Raw genomic sequence first — 15,897 nt, forward strand, 5'->3', positions numbered from 1 at the left:
CTAGATGTTGCTTCGACTTGCTGATGTGAAGTCGGATTGAGTTTTAGCTTTAAGTGCTCGTATACAGAGTGCCATCTTTTCATTACATATGGTAATATTATTGTGAGGCAAGGGTAGAGGAATTTTTGTTTGGCATTCAATGACTGAAATTTGAGGTTTTGGAGTTGTTGTCCATATGTATATCCTCTTGTCCATGTTGAAATTCGATAAATGATTGTTTGTAGTACAGCTTCTAATTCAGGGGCGAGCCTCTCAAAGTCCTAAGAGACGGTTATTTTTTCGAATATTGGCATTTATGTACGTTTTTTTTACGTACACATAAGAACAGAAACATTTGTACAAATTGTATTTTCAAAATATCATAGAGCTCTTTGTCTAGGATGTAGGCATCTAGCTGATTCACTCTCAGGATGTTTTCTTTGCATTTTTTGCCCAGTGAATTGATACTGTCTTGGTATCTCTTCAGAATTGGTTCTGCTCGGATGGCCTCTACTTTCCAAGGCGAAATTGGTTCGGCGGAAGCAGTTGATTTGTCATCGGGAACCGGCGTGTATGCCTCAGAGACAGGTGAGTTTTCCATGTGCCTTGAATTGGTAGATAGAGCTCGCAGTTGGCTCAAATCCGTTTTTGGCACTTTGGTTGAACACTATCTTCTTCTTTTCTGACTCATCGGCAGCGTGAGGGCACTTTGAGAAGTACAATTTAAAAAAAAAAACGATAATTGGAAAATATCGACGTTTTGTCAAAATATATTATATGAGTTCGTCTCATCAACACCGTCCTGGCCCTTTCAATAGGCCCAAGAAGCCATTCAAGTCGAAACATGCAACGAAGGGTCAAATAAAGAAATCAAACAGGGGTAGAGTTGGGCTGGCGTTGAATGCAGGGAGCAATGCGCTTGCGGGCAAACTGGAACGTCGAAACAGGGCTAAACAGGTTCAGAAAAATAAGCATAAAGCGTTCATGGCTAAGAATAGACTGGGACATGTGAATCAGGGGCCTCCGAAGTTTATTGTACGAGATATTCTCTTTTTTCTCCTCCTTAAAAAATGTGTTACCGCAACAAATGTTTGAACTAGGCCATGGTAGCTTTATCCAGCCAAATCGACTTGGACTGTTCGATGTCTTTTCTACTTCAGCATATTGGGTTTTCTAAGGATCAGATAGCATTTTGCACTGAAAATTCTGGTCCGGTGGTAGTGAGTGTTCCCAAAGTTAAGAGTCGTTTTTGTATATACAAGTTGTCTTGCCACTCCCTTGAGTCCATGATGAATATTATTAAGGCTTGTGATTTTGTCTTATTTTTTATGTCTATGGATGAGCCTATCGATTCCCGCGGCCGATCCATATTATCTGCATTGTTAGCTCAAGGGTTGCCATCGTCTATGGGGGTGTTGATTGGTCTCAATAAATTGTCTCCGAAGGATCAAATCAAGCAAAAAAAGGATGCAGTTAAGAAGTTTCGTGAGTATTTGAACGACAAGGCGAAAGTTTTTGCTCTAGACACAGCAGCCGATGCCGATAAACTGATATATCACCTTTCGACTCAGATAGTTCGTCCACACTGGCACGACAATCTTTCATACATGCTTCCAGACTCTGTCAATTGGGTACCCTATGATCAATCTAACTTCGATCAAGGTGCCGAAGATGGATTTGGAACATTGGAACTCACCGGATATATTAGAGGGAGGGACTTTGACTGCAACTCTTTGGCCCACTTGGTTGGAATGGGCGATTATCAAGTTCTGCGTGCTGAACTTGTAGACGATCCGTTTGCCTATCATAAGGATGGTGCAATTGTCTACGATGGCCAAATGAAACTCCTTGAAAGTTTTCGCAAACAATCGCATGATCGGCGCATCATCGAGCCCAATCCAGAGCTCCAAGAGGACCTTATCGAAGAAAATGAAGTGGACGATTCTTTATTAAAAAATGAAGAAAAAAAATTTCCGGAGCACGTGTTGAAGCAGAGATTTCTTGTTCCTCGAGGGACGGATCCTTATCAGGCTCGGTGGCTTGCCAGGAAGAAAGTAAATGTTTCTGAGTATGACGAATACGAAGGTGCGACGGAAGAAGAAGAGGAATGCGAGAGTGAGTGCGATATTGACGAAGAGTGCATGTCCGAAGGCGAGACCGGAAATGAGTGCAGTATGGATGGAGAGTGCGTATCTGAAGAGGAGAGTGAAGAATTGGAATGGGTGGAAGTGGAAGATGATCGGATGAAGAATATGCGAGCTATTGCGGCGGATAGAAAGGACGAGGTAAAAGAAGTAAACTTTCATCTTGCTGGCGAAATAGAGCTGCCTTATGGTCAACTTGCGCAAGATGTGCTTAGAGAATACAGAGGAATGAAGAGTTTTAGAACCAGTACATGGAATCCTCGAGAAGAACTTCCAATTGATTATGCTCGAATATTTCAATTTTCCAATTTCAAAAAACTTCATCGCCATATTTTAGAAATTTCTTCTCATTCTGATGCTCTTTTAACATCAGGATCATATGTCAAATTGGTTTTGAAAGATTGCAAAAAACCTGTTACAGATCTCTATACTACATTTGTTCTCGTCAATTTGCTTCCGTTTGAGAATAAGTATTCGGTCATGCACTATAGCGTCGTTATGGATCCTGGGCATTGCGAAGTTATTCCGAATGAGACAGAGCTCACCTATTATGTCGGGTTTCGAAAATTCACGGGTCCTGCACTTCTGAGCGATGATAATCCAAGATTTAAAAATCATAAAATGGAAAATTTTTTGCGTCCAAGGCAACCTTGTGTCATTAGCGTCTACGCGCCTGTCTCTTTCCCACCTCTCCCAGTACTCGTATGTAAGGCAGAACAACATCACCTCAATTTCATAGCTGCTGGAGCCGTGAAATCATGCGATCCTGATAGAATCATTTTGAAAAAAGTCGTCTTGACTGGCCATCCAATTTCTGTTCATAAGCGCAAGGCCATTATACGTGGCATGTTTTTTCATCCATCGGATGTCAAATACTTCCAGAAAGCAGATCTGTGGACTAAATCTAATATTCAAGGAAACATCGTAGAATCTCTTGGCACCAAAGGGCTTTTCAAAGCGATCTTTGGATCACCCATCACTAATTCAGATGTTGTCTGTATATCTCTATACAAGCGCGTATTTCCATTTAAGGCGACTGCGATTCAACCCCCTAGGCCTATTGGCACCGTGACAGTCGCTCCAAAAGATATGCCTATGGAGACCGACGATCAATGTGACGAATATGTTTTTTAAACACCAAATTATAAAAAACGTCACTGCCTGTGAACTGTGTCGACATAGTACGTATAGAAGTATTCCTGCATACTCTATGAACGTTCTATTTTCTACAATGAGTACATCAATTCGATTGACAGAGGCAGAGGTGACAACCCGCGCATTTAGAAAATAGTCACAAGGCGAGGTGTTCTGTCTGATTTTTTTTTTGCATTTCTCTATACAACAGTTCAACCAGTGGTCTTTGATACATATATAAAAAAGTGACCATCAGCGGTAGGTTTCCTAGTGAAAGAGTGTTCATGTCAAGATGACGAAAATAACTGTCTCACAGTCGCGTATACATATAAAATCATCGCCTACAAAATAATCAGAGGGGTTCGTCGAGAGACAGTAAAAGGCATTCTTGAACCATTCTGTGTAAAAAATGTCCAAGCATATGAATTAAAATGAGATGTGTTCTGAGCATTTTTATGTAAATTTTTTTTTTGCGTTAAATGAATTTCGATAAAATGTTGTTGGAACTATTTATATTCGATTGTTATAAATATATGTGAGTTATGCAGAAAGGCAGATAGAGCTTAGAGCAAGCGTGACAGGAGTAATACAAGAATAGATAAACGCATAAAATGAACGATTTGATTTTACAGATAGATGTGCATATGTGCGAATGTAGATAAAATAATAAAGATGTAGATGGCAGGGGATTGGAGGTAAACATGGGCGATATACATGAATTGTATTTAGGTTATCACATGATACATAAATAAATATCAGATACGTTGTTTTGTGAATACTACTCAAAATATGAAGGTTGCTTTCTTCGTATTACCAGCAATGAGCATAGTATGTTTGACGGGGTGGAATAAGGTGACGTGCAACTAGAGAAAAATACAAAAGAAGGTTTTACTTTTCAGCCAAAATGCATTGGAGCAAATTGGTACAATAGGAAATTGTCGAGCCAAATCATCCTACATTCCAACTTTAATAAGAGATGAGGACGTTATGTATTATCTGTTGACATGTGATCATACATAACAGTTGTGTTGATGTATTGGTAATAAATATTGTTATTATGTAAGCTCAGAATGTCTGTGAGAAATATTATATTATGTATTATTTACATTGATTATACTCAGAAGCGTTTATGTGTTTGTACGCATTTGATAACATTTGTGAATAAAAGATATTGATATCTTATATGTTATTTTGTGACACAGATACGTATAAACAAATAGAGTTATCATCTGTGTTATGCGACGCGTAAATGGCAAGCAAGACGGCATACGATAATGTAAATTTTGTGCCTAGCATTTCTTTATTGTACCATTTTTATTTTCACCTGTCATATCTTATGCAAGCACGTATGCTGTTTCTAAGAGAGGAGCTTATAATCGTTATTGTTTTTCTGTCCGATGTATGTTGAACATCCAAAATTTTATCTACAATTCTATCATTCGGTCTATGGTTAAGGCCAATTGAGACGTTAGTTATTTGAAAGTTCTGTATTTAGATGGCTCCTAAACCTACCGAGGCGTCAGCATGAGTCTTGTCCAAAAGATCTCAAGAGCATGGGCAAAATCATCTAGTTTAAATCAGTCACAATATACGCATTCACATATTTTTAAATATAAAACCATGGGCGTCATTTTTGGAATTGGCGATGTATCGCGAAAATTTGTTGGTGTCAATTATTGAAACGTGATATGGCGGATGTGTTAAATTGTATGCACAGCATGTGAACTGTTTTTCGTAATAATTTACCACAGCAAGTCCTACTATTTCGCCAGAGAGAACCTAATTTTAATTTTTTAGTAAGTTTGAATGAAAGGCTCATCACAGACCTGCGGTTTGCATAATGAATACAATTACGACATTCTGGTAGAACATGAGGATCAAACCCAACCGTTGATTTTATTGTGTAAAAATCGCACTATAATAGCTTTTGTCCATACAAATGTACAGCCGTTATGAATTATTGGAATTCACAGGTAAAGTTGAATTTTTCGATTTTGATGTCAATTATTTATATACGAAGAACCACAAACGCTTCAAGAGAGATGACCAGATTTCAAAATTTCAAGTGCTTCACGAACATTTTGAAATTTTTCTCTTGATTTCTCACGTGCTCTACCTCTTTTTATTTCAGCTGCGTCTATCTTTTTCCAGTCTTCGAAGCTTACTGGCCGAATTCCTTCTCTTTCAAGAATGGCCTTAATTTCTTTGGTCGGGTCAGCCGGTGCTTTCAGACCGCTTACAGTGACGTCTTTGGAAATAAGGCCCGCTTCTAAGTCGGTTTTAAGCTCTCTGATAACTTCCTGAGCATCGATTATATTGGTTGCTATGACTCCGGTAGCACCACGCTTGAACCATCCACTAACGTAAATTCCTGGGGATACTTTGCCTCGATTATTGAGAATACATCGATTCTTTTGGTCGAACGGTAAATTTTCTAATGGCATACATTGATATCCGATGGATCTAAAAGCAATGTCAGCTGGCATGAATATGAAATTTCCAGTCCCAACTGCCTGTTGATTTTCTGCATCTCCAGACAAAGTGGTTATTTCAAATCTTACGCCTTTCAGGCAGCCAGGCCGTGCAGGGTCTTCAATAAATTCGACTGGCTTTTTAAAAAAACTAAAAACAATTTCTTTTGAATTTAGAATAGATTCGCTCGAAGACATAAGCAATTCAAATTTTCGTTTCTTGGAACGCGATTTTAACTCTATCTCATCTGAGGAGCTCAAAGAGCCATGAAATTCATGCCTTATTTTAACATGTTTCATCTGGAGCAGGTCGCGCAATTCACTAGTCGTAAATGCGGCCTGGACAGGACCTCGGCGTCCAACAAGCTGTATTTGACGAATCCTATTTTTGGAAATGGTTTTCAATGCATCTGTAGAAATATCAGTATGTACCAATTCCTGTGGGTCTTTATATAAAATTCTTGCAACATCCATTGCCACGTTTCCATTGCCTGTTTTTCTCCCCCGTTATCCCCGAAAAAAATCGGGTAAGGTAAGCCAGATTCTAAAAATAAAAGATATTGTTTACGAAACGAACCAATAATAACTGCATGATCACCAGAAAGGTCGAATACTTCGCCCTCTCTCAAAAAATGTCCATTATACCATTCGACGAACGCCCTATCAAGACAAAAAAAATAAGTCAAAGAAAAAAAAGTTAAAAAAGATAAAAAGTTTTGACGTTTACCTCGCGCTATAAACACCTACTAAATGCTCTCCAGTAATGTTCAACTTTCTCTCATCTTCTGCTCCGCAACAATAGATAACGGCGGGATACAAATCATGAATCTCTCTGATAGAGATTGCCTGGCCTACGTGGACATTTCCAAAAAACGTAAAATTGGGCTGGGTAGAAATTTTTTCAAATAGATTTTCGACCACTTTAACTTCTGGATGGTCTGGTGCTACTCCTGAGCGTACTAGACCATAAGGGACTGGCCATCTTTCGAATACGTCAAATTTGAGATTGCGAATATTGGCCTTGCTAAGTTCCTTGATAGCATAATAGCCTGATGGACCAGATCCTACGATTGCGACGTGGAAGCATCGCCTATTGGTAATTATTCGGTGAAGGGTATCAAAGTAATTTGCCTGCCAACGAGGCGTCTTATGCAAACTGCTTCTTTTCAACAAGAACATACAGAACAAAAGTTTTTGAATATCTAAGTGAAATAATTTATAGTTTAGGTTGTTTTATGAAACTTGTTATACATGAAAAAAATCACGTCAGTTGCTCAAAAATCATTAAGCATGACGAATAATTCTTTCCGGAAATACAAGATTTGTCGCTATAGTCACCGTTTAGATCTATATCATATTTAGAAAATGTAAAAAAATGAAAAGCTCATCAAGAGAAAATTTGTTGCTCCGAAAATTATCGAAGTATCATTTGCAATTAAGAGTTCGCCAGCTTGTCGTGAGTTAAGATTTATATCCGGCAATACCATTATATCAGCCAACATTGAGCACTTTAGTAAAACAATAAATATTTATGAAATTTTTTTCTGGACTGCTTAAATTTGTCCCAATATGGGTTCGTTTCAACGTTATTTCATGAAAGACCTTCAATTTCCCTTAGCTGTCGCCCCTGCCTCTTAATAAAAGATATTTAACCAACTTGTGTACAAGAAAGTACTTTGAGATGCAACACTAGGGTCAATAATCACTTTTTCCCGTTCTATTAAGATGAATTTCAAAGAATCGTTAGAAGTAGAGTATGACACAAAATTAACGGAAAACGTCAAAGGTCTTGAGACTTAGCATCAAAGCAGAAACACCTGATCTTCTTTAGACACAGATCTAAGCTAACCAAAATTTCCGGCTACTATCTCCTGAAACATTAGATCTATCAGACAAATGTACTCTATACGCAAAAGTTTCTTAAAGTCTCGACGTAAAAAAATATTTCAGCCGATCTATTTTTTCTGTATCCATTCTAACTTTAACGAACGTTCTGGATTAACAATAAGAATGCTTTTCCGCTAAGCTGAATTGTCAATTTACTGACAAACAGTATATGGTAATAAAATCATCACTCTGTAGCCTCGCAAAATTTCAACATCGGCCATAGTGTCAGTTCCATGTCTGACACATTCAGGTCGAATACTCACTTTTCTCACAAATATTGCCAATTCTGAGCGCAGGTAGTGTATAAAAAATGGTTCTGAAGCAAAATTTCGGTATGATATTAAAAAAATAATTTCATAGCTGGCTTATCTTGTTTTCAGATGGCAGGTATTGCGAAAATACGGTTGACCGAAGAAAGAAAGGCCTGGAGGAAAGATCATCCTCATGTACGTCAGTTGAAAACTCGTACCTATCAGCCCGGCACGATAAGACCGATTTTTTCTCCCGATAGCTTTTTTTTGGACTGTAGCCTTTTTATTTACTATTGTTATAAAACTAGGGGTTTTATGCAAAACCGATAAGCAACGAAAATGGCACGCTAGATATCATGAAATGGACTTGTGGGATTCCAGGAAAAAAAGGCGTACGGTGTTTTATTTTACAAAAAGCCAACATAATTCAGTTCTTTAATGTTTTGACGAAAAAAAGACAATATGGGAAGGAGGCTCTTACCCATTGACGATAGAGTTTTCGGATGATTATCCCACACAAGGACCTATTTGTATGTCTTCCTTTGCTTGTGTTAGTAATAGACAGCACAAAAATCTTATGGGAGCGCTAACTCAGGAAAATTAGGCCGATTCCCTCCTGGATTTTTTCACCCAAACGTTTATCCATCCGGGAAAGTGTGTTTATCCATTCTGACGGATGACTGGAAACCTAGCATCACGGTAAAGCAGGTATGCATTAAGTTCGTGGCTCTATTCCTCTTCCAATTTGAAGAATGCTTATTTTTTTTTCAGATTCTTACAGGCATACAAGAACTACTTGACACCCCCAATGAAAATAGCCCGGCCCAGGTTCCTGCTTTCCAAGTCTTTGTGTACGTAAAACATACTGTCTAGTCCAGCTAATTGGCTAAAAAGGGTAGGCACAGACTGGAAGTAACCGATGTTTAACCGAAAATTACAACTATGACGTTCTAAACACAAAATGTTTTTTATCCTTTAAGGCAAGATAAGAAACGATATATGGACATTGTTGTCGACCAAAGGAGAAAATATTTAATGTGAAGAAAGAGCTTATCCTTTCAAATGCTTCTTTACAAGTCCTCCGCTGGTGTTTACAAGCAATAGTCTATCTGTAAATGCTGCAATAAATTTGCGATGTAATAGATGTTTTATGAATACAATGCATACGATTAGCCTTTTCGTTCTGATAAATTCACGTCTGCCAACTGAGAAACCAGTCATACTTCAACGCTCTCTGCTAAACCAATAGTGTATTCCTCTCAAATAGCGGAAGCAAAGAATCGCATCGTTAAAAATACCTTATCTTAAGTATTATTATGTTGAACAATGCTACTAGTTCTAGATTTACACTACCCTATATCACTGAAAAAAAGGATGACTCGGTTTACATTTTTCTAAGTTCTAAAATTGATAATTATCATTTTGGTTTTTTTGTTTTTCCACTTCTCTCTCCTGTCTGCCTTAGACTATACTGTCTCGGAGGAGGACTGTAAACTTTTTAAGTATGAGTGGTAACAGCGGTATTAAATGTAGGTACAGGTACCTGTTTTATTCCTGATTTCGGACCACTATCTCACAGCTTTTTTCGTTTATCCAAAGGTTCAAAGCATTTGAACAAGACTTTTGGCAAAGCCATAAGCAAAAACATAAGGTGTATAGTTTGTAGTATAAAGGATGGTATGTACATACACAAACATTGAATCGATAAAAGAGAGTATGCATTAATAACGGTGTTTTTCAACATGTTCTCGCTTACCTCGATTATTAATACTTCAATCTTAAGAATCAGAAATTGTGGACGTCATCAAACTGCATGCTTGTGGAGATTGGAGACAAGATATCCTTTTTTAATTTTTTTATTCGTTTTGTAGTTTGTTCTTTCTATCATCCTTAGCTTTCACTATCATCACACTTTGAAAAGATTACTTCGGAATTAACACCACAGGAGCCTTACTATATCCTATATCGAATGGATAGTACGGACAAGCTGAATTCAGAATGGCTTCTGTTTACGTATATTCCAGAATCGTCTAGTGTACGTAATTGTTTCTCAATTGCATAAGACGGATATTTGTGCAGAACGAAAAAAAGAAGTTGACTGGTTTTTCAGGTAAGGAAAAAAATGTTATATTCATCTAGCAAGCAGAATTTGAAATTGGGCTTGGGCACTTTGAAAATTCTACACGATATTTTTGCATCATCGCTGGTATGTTTTTGTTCTTTTGAAGTGCATGCAATAGCCGAGTATAATTGACTGTCTTGAAAAGGATGAGTTGAGTTTGGATGGCTACGACCGATATTTGAGGCATCTGCAAACTGATGCACCTTTGATGCCCTCTGAGGAGCTTCGTCAACAAATGGACACCAGCCTCACACATAAAGACAATATTGCGTTGACGAGTATGGTGGTTTCGTTTCCTGTCAGTCAAGAGACTGCATCAGCTTTTGAGGATTTCCGACGTCGAAAGCTTAACTATTTAGGCATCACAATCGACCCTACAACCGAGCGAATGAATTTGATTCAGTCGAATCGTTCCATTGACCTCGACATGCTTGCATACAAGATTCCGTCAGATGCTCCTTTGTTCCATTTTTTTTCTTGGGATCATGTATATGAGGGCAAGAATACATGTTCAGTTATTTTTATATATAGCTGTCCAGATGACTGTGATGTAAAGAATAGGGGCATGTCAATACGTCTCAAGATGTTGTTTTCGAGTGGGAAGTCACACATCATTGAGATTGCAAAGAATTTTGGAATCAACGTCGATTACAAGTTTGAAGTCTCTAGTGGACAAGAGCTAATTGAAAAAGACATTATGCAGTGTATTCATGGAACCCCCTTACCTTCCAACAGTGTTACGAAACAAAAATTCGAGCGTTTGAAACCCCCAGGGCGTGTGAGTCAATCTGCTAGGAATCCCCGGAATTGAAAAAAGCAGTCATTTAAGTGTACACATTGACTTGAGAGTGAACGCTGCTTTATAACACCTGAGAACTTTTAGCTTCGAAATGAAAAATAAATTTTCAATTTTTGAATAAATGTTATTAATTAGTACAGATTGTTTTGTTTAGTTTGCTTTTCATCCCAATCGATGTACCGCTTTCTGGTTTTTCTAGCGGTCGCCTGCTTGTGCGTGCCGGTGAGAACCTCTCAAAGGTATTTGGTTGCAGAATGCTAAATAAACACGAAAGTGTGCATTCTTTGCATATTTTTTCCTAAAAATGTAATTTTGTGTACAGTTCCAAGATCAACATTGTGGAATCCAGTCCGTCTGTTTTGCACCAGTCTATTTCAGAGTCGACGTACGATGCTTGGAAAAGGCTAATTGGTGAGGCGGAAAAGACCATAGAAATAGCTTGTTTTTACATGACATTGACAGATGGCGAGTCACTTCCGCCGGAGCTGCAAGCTGATAAGGGGATAGACATTTTCAATGAGCTGATAAGAGCCAACAAAGAGAGGAATGTGACCATAAGGGTCGTTCAGCAGAAGCCCAGTTTATACATGCTAAACAAGGATCTTGAGTATTTACAAAAGACAGGTGTGGCGAGCGTTAGGGTGCTTGACATGAAAAAAGTGATGAAGGGGATCGGTGGAATTTTACACACCAAGTTTATATTGGTTGATGGAAAGCACGGATATGTGGGGAGTGCGAACATGGGTACGTGTTATTTTTTGGTGGTGTTGGTATTTTGTACAGGAACGCAAAAAGCTGACGTATTCGTTAAAGACTGGAGGGCGCTAACGCAGATTAAGGAGCTTGGTATCTTGATTGAAAACTGTACGGTATTTGCGAATGACCTGTCAAAAATTTTTGAGTTGTACTGGCTGGCAGCAGAAAATCAAACGCTGCCAGCGGTATTGCCGGACAGCCTCAAGACGAATTTCAATATCAACAATCCGATGGTTTTGGAGTCTGAAGATCGTGAACAAATTCGTTTGTACATTTCTTCAAGCCCGTTGCCATTCGCGACTCAGGGGAGAGTGTTTGACTTGGTGGCAGTCATCGACACGATAAACGACGCCAAAGAGTTTGTTTATTTTTCTGTTATGGACTATGGTCCACAGAGCTTTTACACAGAGCCGACGTTCTACTGGCCGGCGATTGACACAGCGCTTAGAGATGCTGCGTTTAGGAACGTTTCGGTACATTTGCTGTTTTCGGTGTATTTGCACTACAAATGGGAGACGGTTCAACATTGGGCGTCTTTGAATGCGTTAGACAACGTCAGGGTTCGAAGTATTCGGCTGCCGCAGATTGAGGAGTTGTCTGTTCCGTACACAAGAGTGACCCATTCGAAGTATTTGGTGACAGACAAAGGAGGTTTCGTGACGACGTCGAATTGCGCGGCGGATTACTACCTAGATACGGGGGGTATAAGCGTGGTATTCGTGGGTTCGTCGATGGTCACGGAGGGGTTAAGAGACCGGTTTTTGAGGGATTGGAGCAGTGATTGGGCGAGTGATATATAAAAGTACGGACATGGTGCGGGTTTAGAGTGGTGAGTCTCATTTATTGTGGTTGTAGTATTGTCCTGGGTAAAATTTCCGGGAATTCTTTTTTTTGGACTTGTCTGATTTTTTGGATGATGAGGGCGCGGTTGAGCCGGGAGCTTGAGCAGTTGGTGGGTCGGGCTGAGGTTGGACGACGTAAATCGACTGAGGATTGGACATTGGATAGGGTTGCGGGATGTGGTTTAGTTGGAAGTTGGGTTGTGTAAGGGGGATTTGGGCGTTGGGTTGAGGAGGCATTGTGTATGCGGATTGCGGGACGGGACAAGGTACTGGTTTAGGAGGGACGGTGTTGAAGGTGGAGGGGGAGTAGCCGTAATGGGGTTGTCCGGGCTGTGGGTTTGGGATAGCAGAGGAGTAGGGATGCGTGGCGGTTTGACAGTGCAATTGTTGTTGTTGAGAAGAGGGTTGTTGTGTGGAGAGGACGGGAGAAGGCTGGTAAGATGCGACCGGGACGCTGTGAGCTTGAGGGGGAACAGGTTGTTGCAGGGCGGAGCGTTGGTTGGCGAATTGGGGTGAAGAGTAGTGGGGCATGTAAGTGTTTTGAAGGGGCGATGGTTGGTAAGCAGGTTGAGAAGAGGGCGGTTGGTAAGGCGGTGGTTGGTAAGTGGGTTGATACGGTGGCGGTTGGTAAGCGAGTTGAGAGGATGGCGGTTGGTAAGGGGGCTGAACAGGTAGTGATTGATAGGCGGGTTGAGAGGGTGGTGGTTGGTAAGTGGATTGAAGAGATGGCGATTGATAAGCGGGTTGAAGATTGAGCTGAGAATTGTGTTGTTGGGAGGGTGGAGCTGAGGAATGAGGAGTCTGAGAAGACAGTGCATCGTAGGCAGGTTGGTAATTGGACTGAGGACTGGGCTGTTGAAGAGGTGGTGGTGGTGCGTCATAAATTTTTTGAGAAGAAGATGGCTGATAATTGGGTTGTGAAGGAGGCGGCTGATAATTGAGTTGCGAAGGAGGCGGCTGATAATTGGGTTGTGAGGGTGGCGGCTGATAATTGGGTTGTGAGGGTGACGGCTGATAATTGGGTTGTGAAGGTGGCGGCTGATAATTGGGTTGTGAAGGTGGCGGCTGATAATTGGGTTGCGAAGGTGGCGGCTGATAATTGGGTTGCGAAGGTGGCGGCTGATAACTGGGTTGTGAGGGTGGTGGCATATGGTCCGGTTGAGAAGAGGGCGACCGGTAGTCGGGTTGAACGGGCGGCAATTGATAATCTGGTTGAGAGATTACAATTTGAGAACACGTTCTTGGTTTTGGTGTGATATTGTTTTGCTTCATATAGGAAATAAACTGAAACGGTATTTTTCTTAAAATGCTAGAAGTAAGTTGTTGCACAGACTGGATGGTGTTGAAAGCGATAAATGTCACAATATCTCTTGACAGGACTTTGGTTGTTTGGAAATCAGAACTGTCAGCGTCTAGTTTCTTTATCGTTTTGAAATCATCGTCACCTATACCGACGATGAGGATGGACATGGGAAGGTAGGAAGCGGCGGCGATGGCGTCGGTGGTTTGAGATGAGTCATCGATATCTCCGTCCGTTAGAATAAGGAGCACAAGGTACGTTTGTTGCGCGCTTTTTGAATGATAGGTCCTCGCTTTGTCGGCCGCCTTGCGAATTATGGGTGCCATGTTAGTGGGCCCGTGCAAAGTGACCCAAGTGAGACTTTGATAGTAAGCAGAGAGAGCAGCGTGGATGCCGACTACGCCTTGTTGGCCGGCGGTCTTTGTGATTTCCAGGCAGTGGGAAGTGGTGCCGTCGGGGAGGAGAGCGCCGAATCCGTATATATCGACGATGCTGTCAGCCGTGTATGGCAAGAGGACGTTGCCGATATTGTACATTGCTTGACAATATGGATTGAGCACGCCACAGGGGTTGCAGTAATGAAGAGAAGTCGGCTCGGACGGCGGCCCGTTGCTCCTGGTGTAATCTATCCCTATCATGAGTGAGAAGTACGACTCCCCTGACAAGTAGTCCAAGAATGTGGTTTCCAATTGAGACTGCGATTCTTCGATTTTGACGACATTCAGTGTACCGCTGTGCAGATAGTTTTTTTTTTTGCACTTTTTAGGGTTGATGAAGTAATGATACCGCTCTTTAAAGAGCTGCTCGACCGTGGTACGAATCTCTCCAATAAGGTTTGGCGATGAGCTCTTGTTCCAGTCGTAGCACGTAATGATGATCGGCTCTTTGTAGTCAGACCGGCACATCAAATGAGTTGGTACAGTGATAGGCATCCACGTTGGATTGAGTGTTTTATGCACTACTTCAGTTCGGTAGACAAGCGCTTTTGTTCCATCTGGCTCTTCACGACTGAGCTCCAAATATGGATCAGACTTGGCAAATGGACCCAAGTCTTTCTCTTTTTCAAGGTCAGTTTTCGTTTCGAGCACATATCGCACTCCTTTCGTGCCCCCGAGAGCCCTCCTGCCTCTCTTTCGTTGGCTCTAACTTTTCCAACAACTAAACAATACACAAAAAATTTGACGTACTATCTAAATTTGACGCGGACAGTTCCAACGTCAGCGATGTACCAGAAGTAACTGCGCTGGCTCGAATAACCATCAAGGGATCCTTTTTGAGCTCTGTCTTTGGCAGAATCTCGATCCTTTTGTTGGCTTTGCCAGCAGGCAGCTTCAACAGCTCGCCCAGCGTGCATCTTACCACGCCCAAGCCGTACTTCTCACTCTTGTAGTAGTGGTATACCGTAAATTGTAACAACTGCAGTTGATGAAAACAATATTCAACCACAAACGGTGTTGCAAAGCTAGGATCTGATGTGCTCTTTACCTGCTCTGTCTCCCCTATAAGTTGGCAACTACTTGAATCGCTGATCTGCTCGCAAGTCACTTGAACCGTGTTTTTGCCTCCAACTTTAATGGCGGGTAAATTCACGCACTCGACTGAAATACTCACTCTGCATATTCGGCTAGCACCTACCAACATCTGTGTCAAAAATAATACGAAAATGGGCTCGACAGCAAAACAATGACAAAAATCCGCATTCTTACCTAGGTCCTTTTTTTCCTTCTATTTGAAGGGCAAATCTATATGTGTTCTACACATTCCTGAGGTAAAAAGACAGCTCACCCTACACAACTCTTTTATCCGCTATTTTATCTCAGCTACAACACCAGGCGGGACAGACCCGAACTTTAAGAACGCCCCTAAAAATACTCTTCTCGTAAACACGCTATGCAAACACCTATCGAACGAGAGCATGTTCAAAATGTGTACGAACAGATTGCCCAACATTTTAGCAAAACGCGGTACAAGGTACAGTGAAAAATTCCACTGTCTCAAACAGCATCGCTGCCGTCTAGAACTCTCTCGATAAAAACGGCGTTTCGTAGGGTGCTCTCTATCCGTAAAAGCCATCTCGCGAGTGAAAAGCTAATTCTTTCTTAGCCCTGGCCTCGCATCGATGCCTACTTCAAAAGCATACCCACTGGATCTCTTGTCATGGACGTTGGATGCGGGAACGGCAAATACCTTGGCTGCAACCCTTATACTTGCA

The 15,897-nt window shown here is 40.9% G+C and overlaps 4 protein-coding genes across 7 annotated transcripts; 3 read left to right on the top strand and 1 right to left on the bottom strand.

Moving 5' to 3' along the window:
- The first annotated feature begins 361 nt into the window (after positions 1-361).
- LOC126315374 (pre-rRNA-processing protein TSR1 homolog) lies at positions 362-3,420 on the top strand. The gene is made up of 2 exons (XM_049992628.1): positions 362-1,014; positions 1,080-3,420. The coding sequence occupies exons 1-2, from the start codon at positions 757-759 to the stop codon at positions 3,255-3,257; spliced, it is 2,436 nt and encodes an 811-aa protein (XP_049848585.1). The 5' UTR covers positions 362-756; the 3' UTR covers positions 3,258-3,420.
- Positions 3,421-7,705: 4,285 nt separating this feature from the next.
- Positions 7,706-10,924, top strand: LOC126315323 (uncharacterized). 4 transcript variants are annotated; one of them, XM_049992574.1, is made up of 12 exons: positions 7,706-7,911; positions 7,996-8,061; positions 8,175-8,258; positions 8,324-8,396; positions 8,471-8,574; positions 8,638-8,717; positions 8,847-9,395; positions 9,466-9,543; positions 9,650-9,703; positions 9,777-9,901; positions 9,977-10,072; positions 10,134-10,924. In XM_049992574.1, exons 7-12 carry the CDS (start codon positions 9,371-9,373, stop codon positions 10,797-10,799), a joined length of 1,044 nt encoding a protein of 347 aa, XP_049848531.1. In that variant the 5' UTR covers positions 7,706-7,911; positions 7,996-8,061; positions 8,175-8,258; positions 8,324-8,396; positions 8,471-8,574; positions 8,638-8,717; positions 8,847-9,370; the 3' UTR covers positions 10,800-10,924. The 4 variants fall into 4 exon arrangements, with proteins under 4 accessions (XP_049848531.1, XP_049848530.1, XP_049848532.1 ...); XM_049992573.1 differs by having other exon boundaries at positions 7,728-7,911; positions 7,976-8,061; XM_049992575.1 differs by lacking the exon at positions 8,324-8,396 and having other exon boundaries at positions 7,728-7,911; positions 7,976-8,061.
- On the top strand, positions 10,915-12,387 carry LOC126315322 (5'-3' exonuclease PLD3-like). The gene is made up of 3 exons (XM_049992572.1): positions 10,915-11,026; positions 11,110-11,531; positions 11,601-12,387. Exons 1-3 carry the CDS (start codon positions 10,962-10,964, stop codon positions 12,341-12,343), a joined length of 1,230 nt encoding a protein of 409 aa, XP_049848529.1. The 5' UTR covers positions 10,915-10,961; the 3' UTR covers positions 12,344-12,387.
- Positions 12,372-15,364, bottom strand: LOC126315321 (copine-9-like). Its single transcript, XM_049992571.1, has 2 exons — positions 14,873-15,364; positions 12,372-14,742 (listed from the first exon to the last, which is right to left on the bottom strand). Exons 1-2 carry the CDS (start codon positions 15,324-15,326, stop codon positions 12,380-12,382), a joined length of 2,817 nt encoding a protein of 938 aa, XP_049848528.1. The 5' UTR covers positions 15,327-15,364; the 3' UTR covers positions 12,372-12,379.
- Between the last annotated feature and the right edge of the window lie 533 nt (positions 15,365-15,897).

Source organism: Schistocerca gregaria, unplaced genomic scaffold (genome assembly GCF_023897955.1).
Source record: "Schistocerca gregaria isolate iqSchGreg1 unplaced genomic scaffold, iqSchGreg1.2 ptg000569l, whole genome shotgun sequence".
Classification (NCBI taxonomy): domain Eukaryota; kingdom Metazoa; phylum Arthropoda; class Insecta; order Orthoptera; family Acrididae; genus Schistocerca; species Schistocerca gregaria.